Genomic DNA, 18899 nt, shown 5'->3' on the forward strand with positions numbered 1-18899 from the left:
AAAACTAGAATCATGACCGACACACCTGAGAAGATGGAGTTGGAGAAGGCTCACAAAGAAAAAGAAGATGAAAAGGCTGAACGGGAAAAGAAAAAGAATGAAAGAGAGAAGAAAATAACCAAGAAGAAAACAACGTGTACAGTAACTCAGAAGAAATCTCCCCCACCAATGATGAGGCAGAAGATGGCCTGCACAGCAGAGAAAAGAAACAGGCTGAAAAGAAGAAATACAGTGGAAATATGAAGGGCCTGAAAGGGTCAAAACCAACCAAACCCAAAAAGAAAGTGCTCTCCAGTAGCTCAGAAGAGAGTGACTTTCCAATTCCACTTAGTGATTCCACTGATTATGAGAGTTCAGATGTCCAGAGTGATGAAGATGATGGTGACAAGGATCTGTCTGCTGTTGACTTTGTCATTGTGAAGTTTACAGGTAAAAAATCCAAATCCTATAACTATGTTGGATTTGTGGAGAATGTTGAAGGTGGCCAGATCAGTGCAAAGTTTCTGAAGCAAAGTTGTAAGAGGTCTGCTGATGGAAAGCCCATCTTCACATTTAGAGAGAATGATGAAAGAGTCATCCCTAGAGGTGATGTGCTCAAGAAACTACCCACACCACAAAAACTTGGTGGTACAGCCAGAAGGGAGCATTAATTTACATTCCCATGCAGCATCGACACGTGGGATGTTCAGTAGTAGGCCGAATCTGGGCAGAGATTCAGATGCAGATGATTAAGAGCTCATTTTGGAATTTTGATTTTGTTCTGAGTAGCCTATGTATTCATGTGGTGCTGGAGCAAATTGGCCTTTGATGTCGTAAACTATCTTTATGTAAACCACCAGAAAGGAGCAGAAGTTCGTATTTCCCTGCTGCATTGACAAGTAGGATGTTAAGTTGTAAGCCCAGTAGGCTGGATCTGTGAAGTGTAAGACTCAATTAGGTGTTCATGTGACGGTATAGGCCTTGTTATAGAAAAGTGGCCTTTGATGTTGTTAAAAGTTGAACAAGTAATTTGATTTGAATTTGTCTTGCTTTTATATAGAATTATCATTTGTGATATTAAAATGATCAGTTTTACTTCAATTATCAATGGCACAATTTACCCCAGTGCATTCTCTGTAATGGCACAATTTACCCCGTACTGGGGGCAATTTGTGCCACAAAACCACTCTTTTTTCTAAAGCTGTATTTCTCAAACTGTTTTAAGATCCAAAGTAATTGTTCCCAGGGATGCACAACATCCTAAACTATATGTAGATATCTTAGTTGGAGACATTACTGTTATCCCCTTGCTTTAAGGACACTTTAAGTAAAAATCGGCACTACTTACCCCAATCTCCCCTACAATTTATATTTGATTCAACATAAAATATGAAGTGGGCGGAGCCACTGCTTTCTTCTTGATAATAAACATACTTTCCCCCAGTTCCCTAATGGGCCCATCCACACTTGTGGCAAAATATCAACTTAATATTGAATATTCTAGCCTGCGGGGCTATTTTAGCAGTTTAATGAGGTTTGGGGGCTTCAGATGTTCTGAGAGCAGCTGTTCAGCTTAGGGTCGCCACCATCAGTTGAGAGGAAGACACAAAAAATCAATTCTTCTCGTAGTACCAATGCCTTTATTTTCAGATGGATTTCCACTTGTCAGGGAAGAGATCAGAATGGGATTCTCTCCACACAGAAAACTGGCAGTTACAAAGGAGTAAAATGAAAAAGTAAAACAAGGTCAATATACAACATATAAAAAAATGACGCAGTGTGTAATACATTCTCTCTTTAGATGGCTGGAGTCCATTAGCATTCTCAGACATTCTGCTCCAACAACTCAACATAACAGTTTGATATACGGATACTAACAACAGTTTAACATAAATGGTTATGTTAAACCGATATTAAAATAACAGTTTAACATACATGGTTATGTTTAACCGGTATTAACATAACTGTTTAATTTTAAACTACACAGTTGCTCTCCAGAAGAGAGGAACTAATAAAAGCAGAAATTATAACTTTCAAGATTTTTCATTGATGATCAATAATGTTTGTGTAGAGATACTAAGACCTTGAATAACAGAAAGGTGTAGTAGGACCATGTGCAGCAGGTAGTGTTTGGTTTGGTTTGCACCATATAGTATATACACAGATCAGTATTTTACACTGTCGTTACTCAGTAGCTATCCCTAGCTAGGCTAACCCTAGCTGCGGAAGATGGCCTTGTGTCCAGCTTGTGATTGGCTCTTCCTGTAGCGGGTGTCTGGATGTGATTGGTTGGTTGAGGGAGAGGCGGGGCCGAGTAGTGCTGGCCCTGGTCACCTGGATGAAGCCACGCCCCCTGGCCCAGGTAAGGGCATAGCTTGGTAGGCACAAGGTTCAGGTTTTAGGCAGCAGACGGACACAATATTAATGTCGGTCTGCTTCCGTGTGCAACAAAGTTCTCCTGCAGAGACTGCACCAGCAGCTAATGCTGGTAGCTTATGGTAGCTGCGAACCAGGCAATGGTAGTAGCTAATGCTAACCGCTAACCAGGCAACTCAAACAGCACATATCCCATCGTCCTGTGCAGCGGTTTTTGGGGAGCAGGACATTTGCTAACTGTTATCTAGCTAACCAATAGTTCACCTTTCATCGGCAAGCTTCTGAGTTACTGTTGACTAGTGACCTACTAGTTAACTAGAAGAAATGTTAACTAGGAACTACATGAATTACCATAAATCTCAGTTTACCAGCAGTCCACTATTAGTTCACTGGTAACTAGCAAACTAAATAGTTTACTTTCAAATCAGTGAACTAGTAGTTAACAGGGATCTAGTCACCAAGAGTATCGAGGGGGGGGGGGGGGGGCAGTGCTGCAGCAGGAACTGGACCAGCTGATCTTCGCTTTTCATCAGACGTTTTCCCGCCAATTTCTCCAACTTCAGAATTCATCTCCGAGTCATTCTCTAGTGTCCTGTACATCGAGGTGGGGTGGGGGCGATGTACCGGGGACAGGGTTGGGGTCATTGGTGTGCGGCCAGTAGGGGGCAGGAGTGGGAGCGGATGTCGTTGTGTTTATGGACGGCTCGGTCCAGATCGAGCGTCTCGCCGTTCACAGTGACCTCCAGACAGCCGCTGTAGGACGCCGTGACCGGAGTCGACACCAGGGGAACATCTGGGGGAAACACATCTGGTCAGTGGAAAACACTCCGTATGGAGCAGGATCATCTAGTGAGTCCAAACAGTCTGCACCCAGTTACCTGGTCCTCAATACAGGTGAGTTAACTGGTCCTACATACAGTTAAGTTACCTGGTCCTCAATACAGGTGAGTTAACTGGTCCTACATACAGGGGAGTTAACTGGTCCTACATAAAGGCGAGTTAACTGGTCCTACATACCGGCGAGTTAACTGGTCCTACATACAGGCGAGTTACCTGGTCCTACATACAGGCGAGTTACCTGGTCCTCTCTACAGATAGTTATCTGGTCCTCTATACAGGTGAGTTATCTGGTCCTCTATACAGGTGAGTTACCTGGTCCTCTCTACAGGTGAATTAGCTAATATTCTACACATGTAAGTCTTTACAAGCGAGTTACCTGGTAGCCCTCCTATAAAGGTGCTGGAGGAGGACTGTAGGTCGACTGGCTCTTGTGTCTCCTCGCTGCGACCAAGCTGACCATCCACCCAGAGCAACGTCTGGTTCCCCGTGACAACCACTCGGATCACATGACCCTCACTGTCACACAGCTGGGCGGGGGCACTGGCCACCACCGTGTTGCCCACGGAAACCAGAATAAACTGAAAAAAAACATGTTTTATTATAAACCTGTTACACAAATGATTAAATTACGACAGGGGAGGATGTTTGAATGCAAGGTATTTGGTTCGATCACCACCAACTCCCACCCAGTGCTCTGACTAGAACAGAGTACTACCACGACTACCCTGTTATTATGAACAGAACACTCTTGGGACCTACGTCTCTCCACTCGTCCATGGCAGGGTGGTAGTCGGCCAGGGAGACCGAGAAGGGAACGCTGTCCTGGTGGACAAGGGCGAACATCACTCCCATCGCCGACGTCGGACGCACAGTGAGGTCCACACTCAGGTTCTGATAGTCTGGAGGAGAGGAGAGAGGAGAAGGAGAGAGAAGAGACTGGTTTATGAGGAGGCGAGAGGGGTTACTGAATACGATAAATGTGATGTTTATGTAAGTTGTTTATTGTAGTGATGTTTATTGTAAGTCGCTTTGGATAAAAGCGTCTGCTAAATGCCCTAAATGTAAATGTAAATGGTGTGTGTGATCGACTCAGTGTGCGAAATACCAGGTGTCAATTGGGGGTCCCCCTTATCCTAGCACTTCAGTGTTATGCTGAGGTCTTACAAAGACTCATTACAAGTGGCAGATACTGAGCTGGTCAGTTGTAACTGTTAATAGAATAAGACTAATCATTTCTAGAAAACTGGTGTACAATCCTATGATTTTTCTAAACTCCCAACAGTTTAGTGTAGATGGGTATTTGTTTAATGTAAGTTGTATGTGTTAAATGTGATACATTTGGCAAATGTGAAGTGTGAGCAGAAGTACCATAGGAGGTGTTGAAGAGGGAGAAGCCGAGGCCGGGGTAGTAGGATCCCGGGTGTTCGGAGCTGAAACACTGCATGTTCTCGTTAGAGCTGATGGTCTCCTGGATGGAGGTGTCTTCACCTGTCAGCCAACGCCAGTCCTTCATACAGCCGTCCAGACGAGGGTTCACCTAGACACACACAAAATAAATCAATACACCGAAGATATCACACACACACACGCACAATAAATAAATAAATATACATGATATATATGCACAAAACACGCACACGCAACCTACCTACCCCCCCCCCCCCCCCCCCACACACACACACACACACACACACACACACACACACACACACACACACACACACCTGGCTGAGGAGACCCTCCTCCCTGAAGGGCACGCCCCCTACGGTCAGGTTGAGCTCATGAACGCCCTTCCTCAGAGTGAACAGATCTCCGTTCACCGCAATCTTCATCACCGCCTCCCGGTCTATCTTTATCACCAGGCTCCGCCCCTGCTCCTCCACAGAGATCTACAACATAAAGATCAAATAGAGGTGGTATTAATATTACTGTATATACACAATATGAACAGTGCTATTAAAACTCTTCCGATTGGTCATCCTTCCTGTCAATCATAACCAACAGGCTCTGGCCCTGAACATTTTTAGAAATAATTCACTTAAATAATTGTAAATATATTCTGTATGAATATATATCCTCCTGACCTTCCTCCACTGTCCGTCGTTGACCAGCGGCCCAGTGCTCGTCACCCGGCTGACCGCTGCGTACTTCAACTGCAGCTCCAACTTCCCATGATGCATCGCTAGGACGATCCAGGAGCTGTTATGGTGACCCCCCGCAAAAAAGATCACACCTTCAGGGTCATAAGTCCGCAGGTCAAACTCAGCAGAGAACCTGTAGAGAGGACAAAGGAGAGAATAGGTTATAGTATGTCTAGATGTAAGGAGGTTCTCATATGTCTAGGTGTTAGGAGGTTCTAGTACGTCTACATGTTAGGTTCTAGTATCTCTAGGTGTTAGGAGGTTCTAGTACGTCTACATGTTAGGTTCTTTGTCTAGATATGATGAGGTTCTAGTACGTCTACATGTTAGGTATGTCTTGATGTTAGGATCTAGATGTCAGGAGGTTCCTGTACCCCGTCTGGACGCGGCGTCGGAAGCGCAGACGGACGACGGGGACGGCGCTGAACATACGTCCGAGGTAGAGCGAGCGACTGTTCCTCTTCAGAACTGGTGACAAACAGGGTGTGATGCGCTGCAGAAACACACAGAAGAACCAACATGGAGATCTTAACATCAATATGGTCAGGGGACGCGCCTGGAAGCAAATCAAGACAAAGTCAAACTAAATTAAGAGTAAAAGTAAGGGTAAGAGTAAAATGAGGGGTAAGAGGAGTAGAAGGAGGTGTAAGGAGTAAAATGAGGGGTAAGGAGTAAAAGGAGTCGTATTTCACCTTGCAGCTGCGGAGGTCTTGGCTGAGCTTCCTGCCTTGACGACCGTCACAGAAGCAGCGGAAACTACCGGGAGTGTTGAGACACTGCTCTACGCACACACCCTGCAGACACTCATCCACGTCTACACACACACACACACACACACACAGGGTTTCAGGAATGTGAGGTATATACAGTATGATTAAATATATTGGTGTATTTGATTCAGGGTAGTGTCATCAGTTTATCAGTAGTAGGGTACCAAGTAGTTAAGTGCCTGTTAAAGGTTAAGTATCTAGTGTGTCTAAAGTGTCTAGTATCCAAGTTCCGGAAGATTTTCTGAATGGGATCAGGTGTGAATGGGAACAGGGATCGATATTCCGGGAATTCTACACCGGCCTTCTGCCTGCTCAAGACCTAGCAACATTTCCGTAATGTGAATGAAAGAGGCCCCATTCAAGAGAGGTGCGTAAAGTGTTTCGTCCATCTAATGCAAGAAGCTTTCCCGTAGAGCGAGCAAACCAATCACAAGACTCAGCTGATGTAGTATTTGTAATTGCGACTGTTTATCCTCACGGGCCAATGCTTTTCGATGGATCTTTCCGTTTGCAAACAAGCTCTTTTTTTGAAGAATGTCTGGACGCCTGAAAAGGTGGTTTGTATACCGTGCAATGCTTTTTAAGATAAGAGTTTATATCAAAACATACCCGCACTATTCTGGAGAATGGATAAACAGAAAAGGAAAACAGATAATCGTAGCTCGAGTATATTCATTCCCAAATTCTTATTATTATGGGAGGGAGGAGGGGGAGCACGAAGAGTTGGTTTGTGGGGAAAGAGATGTCAGGGCACTGGTAGTAAAAAAGGATAAAGACCACCTATGCAATTTAAACATGTATTAGTACTTAAAGCAGTTTTGTGTATACAAGTACTTAAGGCTAGGTATATAGCCTGTGTACTGTTAAAGTAATCAGTGAATGGTGGCAGCATGACTTCTATCAACCAAGGTTCTCATGTTTATGTTCAGTCCTAGTAGAGCTTGACGTTAGCGGGCCATTATTTACGTTATTAAGGTCACCATGGCTGCTCAGAGAAATGCACAAACGTCCGCTTAGTAAATACACCTAACAGTAATAAGATGCTCTTAACTACCGTTTAGATTTCACGCACGCAGACAGATATATCTGGCCTCACGATTATACTAGTATAATCGTGTATATACTACACGCTGAGAATATACTATATTCTCTTTAAGGACTGAGAGTAGACTCCCTATGTTTAACCTCTGATGAGTCTGAAGCAGCTTCTCATGTTTGACCTTCTTGCCTGAGAGACGGTTTCTTTCTTTAGAACACAAGACTAAGTGTTCCCTGAGTGTACAGGATGTGCTTAATAGGCTAGGGAAAGGTATGGTTCAGGCGGGTCAGGGACAGGGTTTTTCCCCAGGAACCAGCAGCTGTCTGTGGGGAGCAGTCACCTCTCTCTCTCGCTCGCTCCTTCTCTGTTAGTATGAGGAGGAGGAGTTTTTATAATGACATTAAATAGACTCCTCTCTTTCATACTGTCCTCATAGCAGTAAACATTCTGATAGGGGTTTTTTTAACAGGTAAAGCAAGTGCTGTACAGTTTGTACATATAACTTAATTGTAACCACTTGTCCACTTCTTTCATATTTTTTTTTGTTTATTATGCTTATTTTTCTTTACTTGTTCGAAATGCCAATATTTTAAAAACATTCTGATAGGGTTAGTATGACAGGGTTAATCTGATAGGGGTAGGTTGAGACAAATATGGTTGGTCTGATAGTGTTAGGGTTAGTCTAATAAGGTTAGCATGATAGTGGTGGGTAGAGTTTGACAGGGTTAGTCTGATAAGGGCAAGGTTAGTCGAATAGGGTTAGAGGTCTACCATCATCTGTTTTACAGTCTAATTCCCACATGAATACACCAGGACAGATGTTCAGAAGTTGACCCATCACCCAGTTTCTACAACACAGCTGGAACTCACACAAACCCTCCAGGTATGCATGTCTATATATAGTTTGCAGTGTTTCCCACCCCCCCCCCCAAAAAAAGGGAAATTCAGTAAATAATAATAGTAAGGGTTGTGAGTCTGTGCCCTCTATCACCAAGGACAACACTGCTACTATTATCATATTATTTTATTATATTAACAGTCGAGAGATGGCGTTAACGTAATATCCTTTCTTGCCTAATTACTACGGCAAGAAAGAAGTGTTTATCGGTAGAATGCCCATCTGGTGGGCAGAACGTTTAACAGTGGCATTGGCAATACATGAGCCTGTGTAAACAGTGTAAAAGTACATACTTAGGATAAATGACAGCTTTATTTTGATCATTAACAATTAAAATATCATTTGAATGTTAAAAATAAAAAGTAATGAAATTCAAATGGGATTATAGATGAAGATTGACAGCTCTACTGTGTTCATGATGCGCTATGTTTTGCAAAGTTCATATTTATTTGTATGCAATAATTGCACTTTCTTAAAGTCATCCTCTCCTTGTGATTACTTTAGTTTTAAGTCTTGATATACCAAGTGAACGCGCCCATATACCCTACAGGCGACTCGTCCGTTTACGTTATGGTTGAGAACCACCATGCCTGAAAAATAATCCAGGGGAAACACGTGTGTGTGTGTGTGTGTGTGTGTGTGTGTGTGTGTGTGTGTGTGTGTGTGTGTGTGTGTGTGTGTGTGTGTGTGTGTGTGTGTGTGTGTGTGTGTGTGTGTGTGTGTGTGTGTGTGTGTGTGTGTGTGTGTGTGTGTACACTCACCCACGCAGCTCAGCGATTGGTTGTTGAACTCGTAGCCACTCTCACAGAAACACTCGTAGCTCCCGTCTGTGTTCACACACTGAGCCGTCCCACACACACCCGGGATCACACACTCGTCCACGTCTAAAAACGCACGCACACACACACACACACACACACACACACACACACACACAGAATGAATCCTATCTTTTTTTATGAACACATCATATTAACAGATACCAGATAGTCCATCAGGTTTGCTTACCTTGGCAGGTGTGGCGGTTGACCAGCTTGTAACCATGGTGACAGGAACAGTGGTAACTACCCAAAGTGTTGTTACACGTATGCTCACAGCCGGCATTCAACTCAGCACACTCATTGACGTCTGAAAGAGAAAATAGTTCTTAGTTGGCTCTGTTAGTGGCTTGCTTTGTTAGCGGTCCATTCATCGGGTCCGGGCTACCTCTGTTAGCCTTTAGCCCTGTTAGCTTTGTTAATAGTAAGTATGTAAGAGTTTGTATGGCATATGTGTCTGTGTGTTTAAGAGTACGTACGTGTGTGTGTGTGTGTGTGTGTGTGTGTGTGTGTGTAGACATTTATTCAGTCAGTTTGTTTCCGTTTACTAAGCTTCCAAGATGAGTCACTGTGGAAACGGTTGGCAAACACCAACCATAGACTCTCAGACACTAAGCTCATTCTCACCTTTCTGTATTAAAAACTCTTACTGTTGCAAATACTAGGAGCTCCTCTTCCCAGATCTCTGACCTCTACCCTGACCTCCAACACACTGACCTCCTCTACACTGACCCCTGACCTCTACCCTGACCTCCAACACACTGACCTCCTCTACACTGACCCCTGACCTCTACCCTGACCTCCAACACACTGACCCCTGACCTCTACCCTGACCTCCAACACACTGACCTCCTCTACACTGACCCCTGACCTCTACCCTGACCTCCAACACACTGACCTCTGACCTCTACCTTGACCTCCAACACACTGACCTCCTCTACATTGACCCCTGACCTCTACCCTGACCTCCAACACACTGACCTCCTCTACACTGACCCCTGACATCTACCCTGACCTCCAACACACTGACCTCCTCTACGCTGACCCCTGACCTCTACCCTGACCTCCAAGACACTGACCTCCTCTACACTGACCCCTGACCTCTACCCTGACCTCCAACACACTGACCTCCTCTACCCTGACCTCCACCACTCTGACCCCCACCACCATGACCTCCACTACCCTGACCTCCAGTCCCCTGACCTCCTCTACCCTGCCATGTGATCTGTTATCTCTTTTGAAAACTAGTTCAAACTGAATCAATACCGTGCTCACAACAGCCGCAACAACCACATAATCACTGTCAGATTCAGGGTTTGTTGTGTTGTGTTGTGTTGTGACATACACCTGACCCAGTTATACCCGTTAAGAGGAAACACACCCAGTTAAATCCATTCAGAGGACACACAAACAGTAATTACCCATTTAATACATTCCTTTGTTGGATGCTCAATTTGATTCCGTTTGTCGGTCTGATGGGTTAGGGTTAGTCTCAAAGGATTAGTCTCAAAGGGGAATGGTTAGTCTGATACGGTAAGTTGGATAGTTAGGGTTAGTCTGATAAGGTTTATGTGAGTTTGATAGGCATACAGTAGGTCGAATAGGGTTAGTTTTAGGGTCTACCACCATTTCAGTCTGATTCCCACAAGGACACACAATGACAGATGTTCAGAGGTTGACCCATCACCCAGTTTCTACAACACAGTTGGAGCTCCCACACAGACTCCAGATGTGTGTGTATACCCTGTGTGTGTGTGTGTGCACACGGTTTTGTTGAATACTCAATTCTTATCGGTCAATTACCACATTTAGCGGCCTGTTCATTTTTCATGGATTTTCAAATCATTAATATATTTTGCTGTTGTTGTATTTTGTAGTTGCTTTGTGATAAGTGTTATAAACCCTTACATAGGTCAACTGACGCTATTATACCCCTTAGAGGACATCTAACCTAAATATGCCCCTTTACAGGACACCTAACCAAGTCTTACCCCTTTACAGGACACCTGACCCAGTCTTACCCCTTTACAGGACACCTGACCAAGTCTAACCCCTTTACAGGACACCTGACCCATTCTTACCCCTTTACAGGACACCTTACCAAGTCTAACCCCTTTACAGGACACCTGACCCATTCTTACCCCTTTACAGGACACCTAACCAAGTCTTACTCCTTTACAGGACACCTGACCCATTCTTACCCCTTTACAGGACACCTAACCAAGTCTTACTCCTTTACAGGACACCTGACCCAGTCTAACCCCTTTACAGGACACCTGACCCAGTCTAACCCCTTTACAGGACACCTGACCCAGTCTAACCCCTTTACAGGACACCTGACCCAGTCTTACCCCTTTACAGGACAGCTGACCCAGTCTAACCCCTTTACAGGACAGCTGACCCAGTCTAACCCCTTTACAGGACACCTGACCTAGTTATCCCTTTAGAGACACCAGACCTAGTTATACCCCTTTACAGGACACCTGACCCAGATATACCCCTTTAGAGGACAAGAACCAGTTACAGCCCGAGTAGAGGACACACACCAGACCAAGTTAAACCATGGTGCAGGACCTATGGATGTGTTGGTTGGTTCAATGGTTTGTCCCTGGACAGCACTGTAGAAGTGCTGAGGCTTTAAGACGCTATCCTTCCTGAGGTCAATGATGACCTTGTGCATTAGCCTGCTGGAGGCACACAATTGGACGGTTGAGATGACTCTGAATGATGCTGCAGAATCACTGCATTCTGCTGACATAAAGTGAGCTCCCTCTCTCTCTCTCTCTCTCTACCTATGTCTCTCCCTCCCTGGCTATCACTCTCTCGCTGCCTCCAGCCCTCCCACCCTCTCTCAATGTTGTTGAAGGTCACTTAACTTGACCTCCCTCTCAAAGCAATACAAGAAAATGGCAAAAGCATGTATAAAAAAAGTAAGAAAGAAAGAAAAATAGAAAAGGAAAATTTAACAACATAGCAACTGTTCATTTTTCTCTCGCTCGATCAGTGGCCGTGAAGGTCACTCGACCGTACCTTTATCACAGTGGGCTCCGGTCCAGCCAGTGAAGCAGTGGCACAGGAAGTCTCCCTTCCGGTCCTCACATCGCACCGACCCCCTGGGGTGGCACGGGGAGGGAGAGCACTGGTCTGGGATATCTGGGGGAGGGAGAAGGAAGGGAGGGGGGGAGAGAGAGAGAGGGGGGGGGGGGGGGGGGGGGGGTGTATAAATGACAACATGCTATCGAAACTTCCCTCCAGGAACATGCTGACAACATGCTGGCTCTGGTGTGACACAGGACATGACATTATACAGGACGAGGCCTCATACAGCTACCTCCAGGGGGCATGCCCCATGATAAATTACAATCCTAGGAGACATCCTAAAAGGTAGGATCCAAGGGGATAGGAGACCCCCCCCGTGTCGGTTGAGTATTTAAACAGAGCAGAAGACACGTCCAGACATGTTCCCTAACATTCAGAGGAGAAAGAGCGAAAGAGAAAGGGCGAAAGATGAGAATAGAAAGAGAAAGACAGAAAGACGAGAATAGAAAGAGAAAGAGAGAAAGACGAGAATAGAAAGAGAAGAGAAAGATAGACAGAGGGAAAGAGAGACAGAAGAGAATAGAAAGAGAAAAAAGAGGAAGTGAAGCGAGGGAAATAGAGAGCGAGAGAGATTAAAGTCTAAAATTATTTGGTGCAGAATGCCAGAATAAATTATACTAAGTTCTAAAAATATCACATTTATCCCTTCGGTTCATGCGGTAGAACCATATTTATCTGGTCTTACAGACAGAAGGTAATTAAACATGATTTTGTATATACATTAATATATACATAGTGTAGCTAGACAGATAGATAGATAGATATTTAGTTATATCTATCTATCTATCCCTATAGCTATTTTTATGAATTACTGTGTGTATTACTTTACATAATATATAAAGTAGTTCATACCCATATTAATGGCAGAGCTTTGTTTATGTGAAATCAATACATTTCCTTCACCTCTAACGTTGGGTTCAGTCCTGGTTATTGCTTCACAGCAGGAACTAGATCACATTTATTGCACACATTTATTTCTCGTACAAATATGTAAGTAAACATGAGGTGTATTTCAATGTTTTAACATTGAAATATGTTCTAGTCATGGTATGATGATTTAAACTCAAGTAAATTCAGATATATTAACCGTTTCTTCCAATTTCTATTTGCCTGCAGTTTTTGGGCGGGAGGAGAGGAGGAGGGACAGAGAATAGAAGGAGAAGGAGGTGAAACAGGAGAGATAGAGAGGTCTGTGGTTTCTTTACAAACCAGCGGTAAGGCAAGGAGAGGGTTTCAATGTGTAGAGTATACAATGTGTATTTGCATGTAATCCTTTGGGGTTATCATGCGTTATCAATGACAATATGATTTATATTTTGGATTCATCCCACAGCAGATATGATGACTATATCTCAGTTGGTAGGCACGTTTTGGGGGGGGGGAAGGGAGAGAGATACATGAGTTTATCCCTCACAGCTCTCTGCTGTTGCTGAGTCATAAGTCATTCTGCTCAGCCAATGGGAGAGCAGCTGGCTGGTCCTGATGCAGCAGAAACAGACTCGCTGTCCTACACATCAGGGGGTGTGCCCATGATGCCTAGAGGGGGTGTGGCTAAGAGACACAAGACACACACACTCCCTGCTGACGTAAAGACACACCTCCTGCTGACCCCCCCCCGCTGCTGACGCATGGCATGACTGCGGCGATACTCACCTACCTGCACACACACACACACATACACACACCTTACTGCCCTACCTGTACACACAAACACACACATACATCTGACCTACCTGCCCTCAAACACACTCACTTTACATATCTACCTGCACACACACACACACACACACACACACACACACACACACACACACACACACACACACACACACACACACACACACACACACACACACACACACACACCTTACTGCCCTACCTACTAACGTATAATAAGGGACAGCATCACTGTCGGGTTACCTAATCTATCTTTGGGGAAGTTGCTAGGCTAGGAGAAGTAGCTACGTTACGTACAGAGAATTGCCTAGGCTAGCTGTAAGGAAGTGGCTATGCTAAGTATGATGCGGAACAGAAATACTGCAGTGGAACCCAGCCTCCAGAACTATTAATAAACCACAGAGGAAGAACAGCAGAGGGAGGGGAAGCTAGGTGAAAGTCTCAAAGTGTGTCAGAAGGTATTGAAGGACACGCACGCACGCGATGAGAGTCAGAGGTGGTGAATATTGAGCACAGCGTCATCATTTATAGTGACATGTAGTGAATACTGAGTAATGATGAGGGTGAGAAGTAGTGAATATGCAACACCGACATGCAACACACAGTGTGTGCATGTGTTTTAGGGGTGTGACTATGCAACCAGTGGCTTTTGTTTCCTTTACATAGTACACTACTGGACATGATGAATTCCTTTTCATAATACACTACTTTATATGCCCTTTGACGCACGCCAAAAGTAATTCACCAAAGAAAAAAATATGACAGAAATTTAGAAAGCATCAAATACAATCATCTCACAATGACTTGATTTTTGGGTTTAATGTGCTCTTTGGCCAGGGGATGGCGGTACAATGTAGACCTACTGGTAGCTTGCCAAGCACAGATTATAACCATAAGCCTCTGTCACATACAGTTCCCGGGAAATTACTGGGATAACCTTTCAGACACGGCTAGTGATATTCACTGTACATCCATTGCTATTTCCGTCTTGCACCCTTTCAAACATGGCTTAGCAATGCCGGAATAGATGGGCAAATGAATTCCCCAATATCGACCCCTGTTCCCATTAACACATCACCCATAAAGGGAACGTTCCTGAACATTTCCACAAAATACGGCAAATGTTAGGGGCTATACTCAGTCCCATGAATAAATACTGTCTTCGGCTAGCTAGCATGAAGAGGAACGTACTATCGAGTACTGTAATTTCCTGATCCACGGGAAAATACGTGGGTTTAGTTTTCTAGAGAACGGGAGGAAGAGAGGGTTTGAGGAAAGATGGGGGAGGGATGGATGGTTTTACTTTTTTCATGGAGACGGAATGTGGATGTGCCAAAGAGAAAAAGCGTGATTGTGTACAGCCATGGTGAGAGGGTGAGATGTAGTGAATGCTGACTGAGTACATCCATGTTGAGAGTGAGACTTACTGTGCACACAGGTGACCAAGTCCTGTTTCTTCTTTTCTGAGTCTCCAAACTGTTCCATGCAGGCTACACAGGAATTAGAATAAGAGCAGTTTAAAACCCCTCTCCCTGTTCACAGCCAAAGATAAATGGATGGCCGGTGAAGGATGACTTACCTAAATACTTTGGGTAGAAGTAGTCCTATACCAGAGGGAAACATAATATAAATATAAGCATCATTCAGACTACATTAGGTTTCCAATTGATAAAGTCTGGGAGGCAGGCAGTCGGGCGCACACACAGACACACTTCAGATTCAGCCATGATGAGAGTGAGGCTTGGTGAATACTCTTAGTCATGTTGAGTGAGACGTAGGGAATATTGTCTCAGGACCGCCATGCAACACAATCTGTGCTTGTGTTTTATGGGTGTGACTATGCAACCAGAGGCGGCAAGGAGTAGTGTTAAAGCTGCTGAGTGTTAGTTTTCTTTACATAGTAAACTACTTGATATGGTCAATTTATTTAAATAGTACACTCATTTATATGGCTAATTCCTTCACATAGCACTGCTTGATGTGGTACACTATTACTAGAGTTAATAATAAATTGGCTTCAAGGGTTCGTTTTTCAAGTATGAAAATTGCAACTGCTCTTGACAGAAAGTTTAAGAGACAACAGGAAGTTGATGCTTGTTGTCAGGGGCAACCAGCAGTAACCAGGGATACCCTCAGCCTCTCCTCTGCAGAGCTGCAGCAAAGAGTTGAGTCAGAGGTTGAATAATGAATTCATGAATGAGACTGCAGTTCTGCTGCACGCGAACAGAGAGACAAACACACACACACACACACACACACACACACACACACACACACACACACACACACAGTGTATACCCTAGTAGCAATACACTTCAGATACACTATATATACTCTACAACACAACCAATAGATTACGAAAAATAACATAAATACTACCAATATACTGTAAATACACACACACAACTTAATTCAACATAGCCATACCTCACCCTTCCAAAACTCCACCATAACTTACACACTAGGAGGTAAGCAGTTCTCCAGGCAAGGTAAGAACGCTAACATTAAGGAAGTGCTAGGAGTGGACGCTGAGCTAGGTTTAGGGAAGGCTATCAGACTAATGTTAGCGATGTGGTAGGAGTGGACACTGAGGTAAGTCCAGGGAAGAACACAGATGTTAGACACACCAACCTTTAAGTTATGGCTACCGTTTGTCAAGTAGAAAATATTAAATATTGAAGTAAATATACTTTGTGTATATTATGTGTTTATTTTAAGTGTGTGTGTGTGTACGTGAGTAAATGAGTGTAAGTGAGTGAGTGTACATGAGTGTGTGTGTATTTTGAAACAGTGATAGACAGCACAGTGAGAGTGTGTGAGTGTTTCAGTGAGAGAGTGACTCTGTATGTGTGTATGTGTGTGTGTGTGTGTGTGTGTGTGTGTGTGTGTGTGTGTGTGTGTAGAAACGCAGTGATGGATAGTCGTTGTGTTGCTTCTGCCCCAAGCTAGCCGCCTAGATGCTAATTACATTTCCCCTTCGACACTTTCCAACGGTGGCAACAATCCACCACAATAATATTTCAATATTTAGCTTCTGTAGCCATGGTTACAGACCATCCCAAGGAGTGAAATATACACCCTCAGAGAGGATAGGACTCAGTGACCCTAATGACCACACACACACACACACACACACACACACACACACACACAGAGGTCAGTAGCCATGTGCGCTTATTCTAAATTGATAAATGTATAATTGAAGTTGGTTCCTAATTGATAACCTTGCAAATAATTGAAATCAGTGTGCTGACTAAAGCAGAGGTACAAGTAGCAGTAGCAGTAGTAGTCCATCTCCAATAAGAGCCTACTAACCGTCTCGGGCTGGTTCTCGAACACCTCCCGCGCCTCCTCCTTACTGCAACGCTCCTCCACACACTCCCGCTCCAGGTGGCCCTGCTTGGTCTCCTCAAACACCTGGTAGGCTCTCCTCGGGCGGCTCAGGAACACACTGGCCTGCTCCCGCGTCAACGAGACTGACACACAATACTTAATGTTACCATACCACCCTTTCAATTGTACTACACCACCAGTCTGCTCCCCCGTCGAGACTGACACACAATACTTGATGTTACAATACTACTGATTAAATGTACACCAGTCTAATGAGTACAACTTTACTGCAGGGTCTACTGAGTCAGGGCTGTACACGTCAAGTATGAATTGAAATTGTGCATCCGAATGTTATCTCTTTACATTTACCAAGTCATACTTTACATCACAATATTACCTCTTTAAAACGTACTAATTCAGACTTTGCATCCAATGCTACCTCTTTAGACATACCAAGTAAAATTGAACGTTACATCCCAATGCTATCTTTACGCGTAAGCCTACCAAGTCAAATTTACATTACGATATTACCTCCTTACCCTTATAACGTCAGACTAAACATCACCAACATCACCTCTATCCAGGTGCTAAATCCGTCTTTCAACAAAAGACTACATCTTTACACGTACTAGGTCCAACTTTACATCACAGCATCGCCTCTTTACAGGTACTAAAGACAGACTTTAAATCACAACACCACCTCTTTACACGTACTAGGTCAAACTTTTCTCCTACTCCGCCCTGGCGACGAGAGGAACGAGGCTGGGTCCCAACAAGGTGAGTTAGCAGGTTAGCCTGCGGGTAGCATGGGGCTCTGGTTGTACTTACTGCTGTCGGACCAGCAGGAGAACACGATAACCAGCAGGACCTCCCGCAGCAGGGTCCTGGTCGGACTCGGTCTCATGTCTGCTGGTCTCTCCCTCTGGTGAGGGTTCGAACTTTCTCTCCTGGTCTCTGCACCAAGAAACACTGCGGTGCTTCCCCTCCTCAGCGACACGACACAGTGCAGCGGTCTGGTCCCTGCGGTCCCTGTCTGGTTACGTTAACTTCTGTGTTCCAGAGCTCCTCGAGTCCCTGGACCAGTAACGTCCTTGTTCTAGTCCTCCCCGAGTTCCTGGTCTAGTACCTACCGTGTTGTAGACCTCCCCGCATAGCATGCACAACCCCGCGACCTTGTTCCTCTGGCTACCGCGGCGGCTCGACTCCCATCGCGGTTCTCGGGAGCTCTTGTCCCGCTAGAAGAACAACACTGTAGTCCCGTTGGAACAACACTGTAGTCCCGGTTTCCCTGTGGTTCTAGAACCCAGTTCTCACAGTCCTCCGGGTCACCTGCAGTTCTAGTCCCGCTACAAGAGCACTCTGGTCCCGCTGGAAGACCGTACGGTTCTCAGGACTTCGGACTGAGCTCTGAAAAGTTGCCTGAAGGACGGTAGTCTCAGACAGCAGATTGTTATGGTGCAGTTGAGGCTCTCTACCGTTGTCTCTCGCTCTCTCTCTGATCTCCCACCCCCTTGTGTGTGTGTGTGTGTGTGTGTGTGTGTGTGTGTGTGTGTGTGTGTGTGTGTGTGTGTGTGTGTGTGTGTGTGTGGGGGGGGGGGGGGGTTGTGTTGCTTAAGTAAATTGTTGCAATAGTTGGCATGTGCTTATTAAAACATGCTTAGGCTGATAAACGGATCTGTTTTGGTAGAGGAAAGCCACAGTTTCAAGGTTGTCTTACCAGTATCCCGTTTAAAACTAAATATAGTTCATGAATAGTACATGAACTACACTGATTCGGTTAGGTTCTTGTTTTCAAGAAAACGATTTCATAATCTCCCGACTGTCTCCCCCACGTCTGTTTTTGTCATCCATGGAGAATTTTCTGTCGATCTTTCTTTTCTATTCAACTTGCTGTCTTCATATTATTCTGAGTCATTCGGTTTCCCGTCC

The 18899-nt window shown here is 44.6% G+C and overlaps 1 protein-coding gene across 1 annotated transcript; it reads right to left on the reverse strand.

Moving 5' to 3' along the window:
* Positions 1 to 1606: 1606 nt before the first annotated feature.
* gas6 (growth arrest-specific 6) lies at positions 1607 to 18474 on the reverse strand. Its single transcript, XM_079736031.1, has 15 exons — positions 17799 to 18474; positions 16953 to 17113; positions 15217 to 15241; positions 15065 to 15127; positions 11892 to 12014; positions 9052 to 9171; positions 8805 to 8927; positions 6029 to 6150; positions 5711 to 5829; positions 5280 to 5469; positions 4920 to 5084; positions 4564 to 4732; positions 3955 to 4094; positions 3572 to 3773; positions 1607 to 3148 (listed from the first exon to the last, which is right to left on the reverse strand). The coding sequence occupies exons 1-15, from the start codon at positions 17872 to 17874 to the stop codon at positions 2997 to 2999; spliced, it is 1950 nt and encodes a 649-aa protein (XP_079592157.1). The 5' UTR covers positions 17875 to 18474; the 3' UTR covers positions 1607 to 2996.
* Between the last annotated feature and the right edge of the window lie 425 nt (positions 18475 to 18899).

The sequence above is a fragment of the Pollachius pollachius genome (assembly GCF_949987615.1).
Source record: "Pollachius pollachius genome assembly, chromosome: 5".
NCBI lineage: Eukaryota > Metazoa > Chordata > Actinopteri > Gadiformes > Gadidae > Pollachius > Pollachius pollachius.

What these genes read in the sequence shown, in the direction of transcription:
- gas6 (XM_079736031.1), bottom strand. Translation starts at nt 17,874, where the DNA reads ATGAGACCGAGTCCGACCAGGACCCTGCTGCGGGAGGTCCTGCTGGTT. An exon ending in CTTCTACCCAAAGTATTTAG is followed by an intron (nt 15,128 to 15,216) that starts GTAAGTCATCCT and finishes ATTCCTGTGTAG; the next exon opens with CCTGCATGGAACAGTTTGGA. An exon ending in ACGACGGACAGTGGAGGAAG is followed by an intron (nt 5,085 to 5,279) that starts GTCAGGAGGATA and finishes TTTATGTTGTAG; the next exon opens with ATCTCTGTGGAGGAGCAGGG.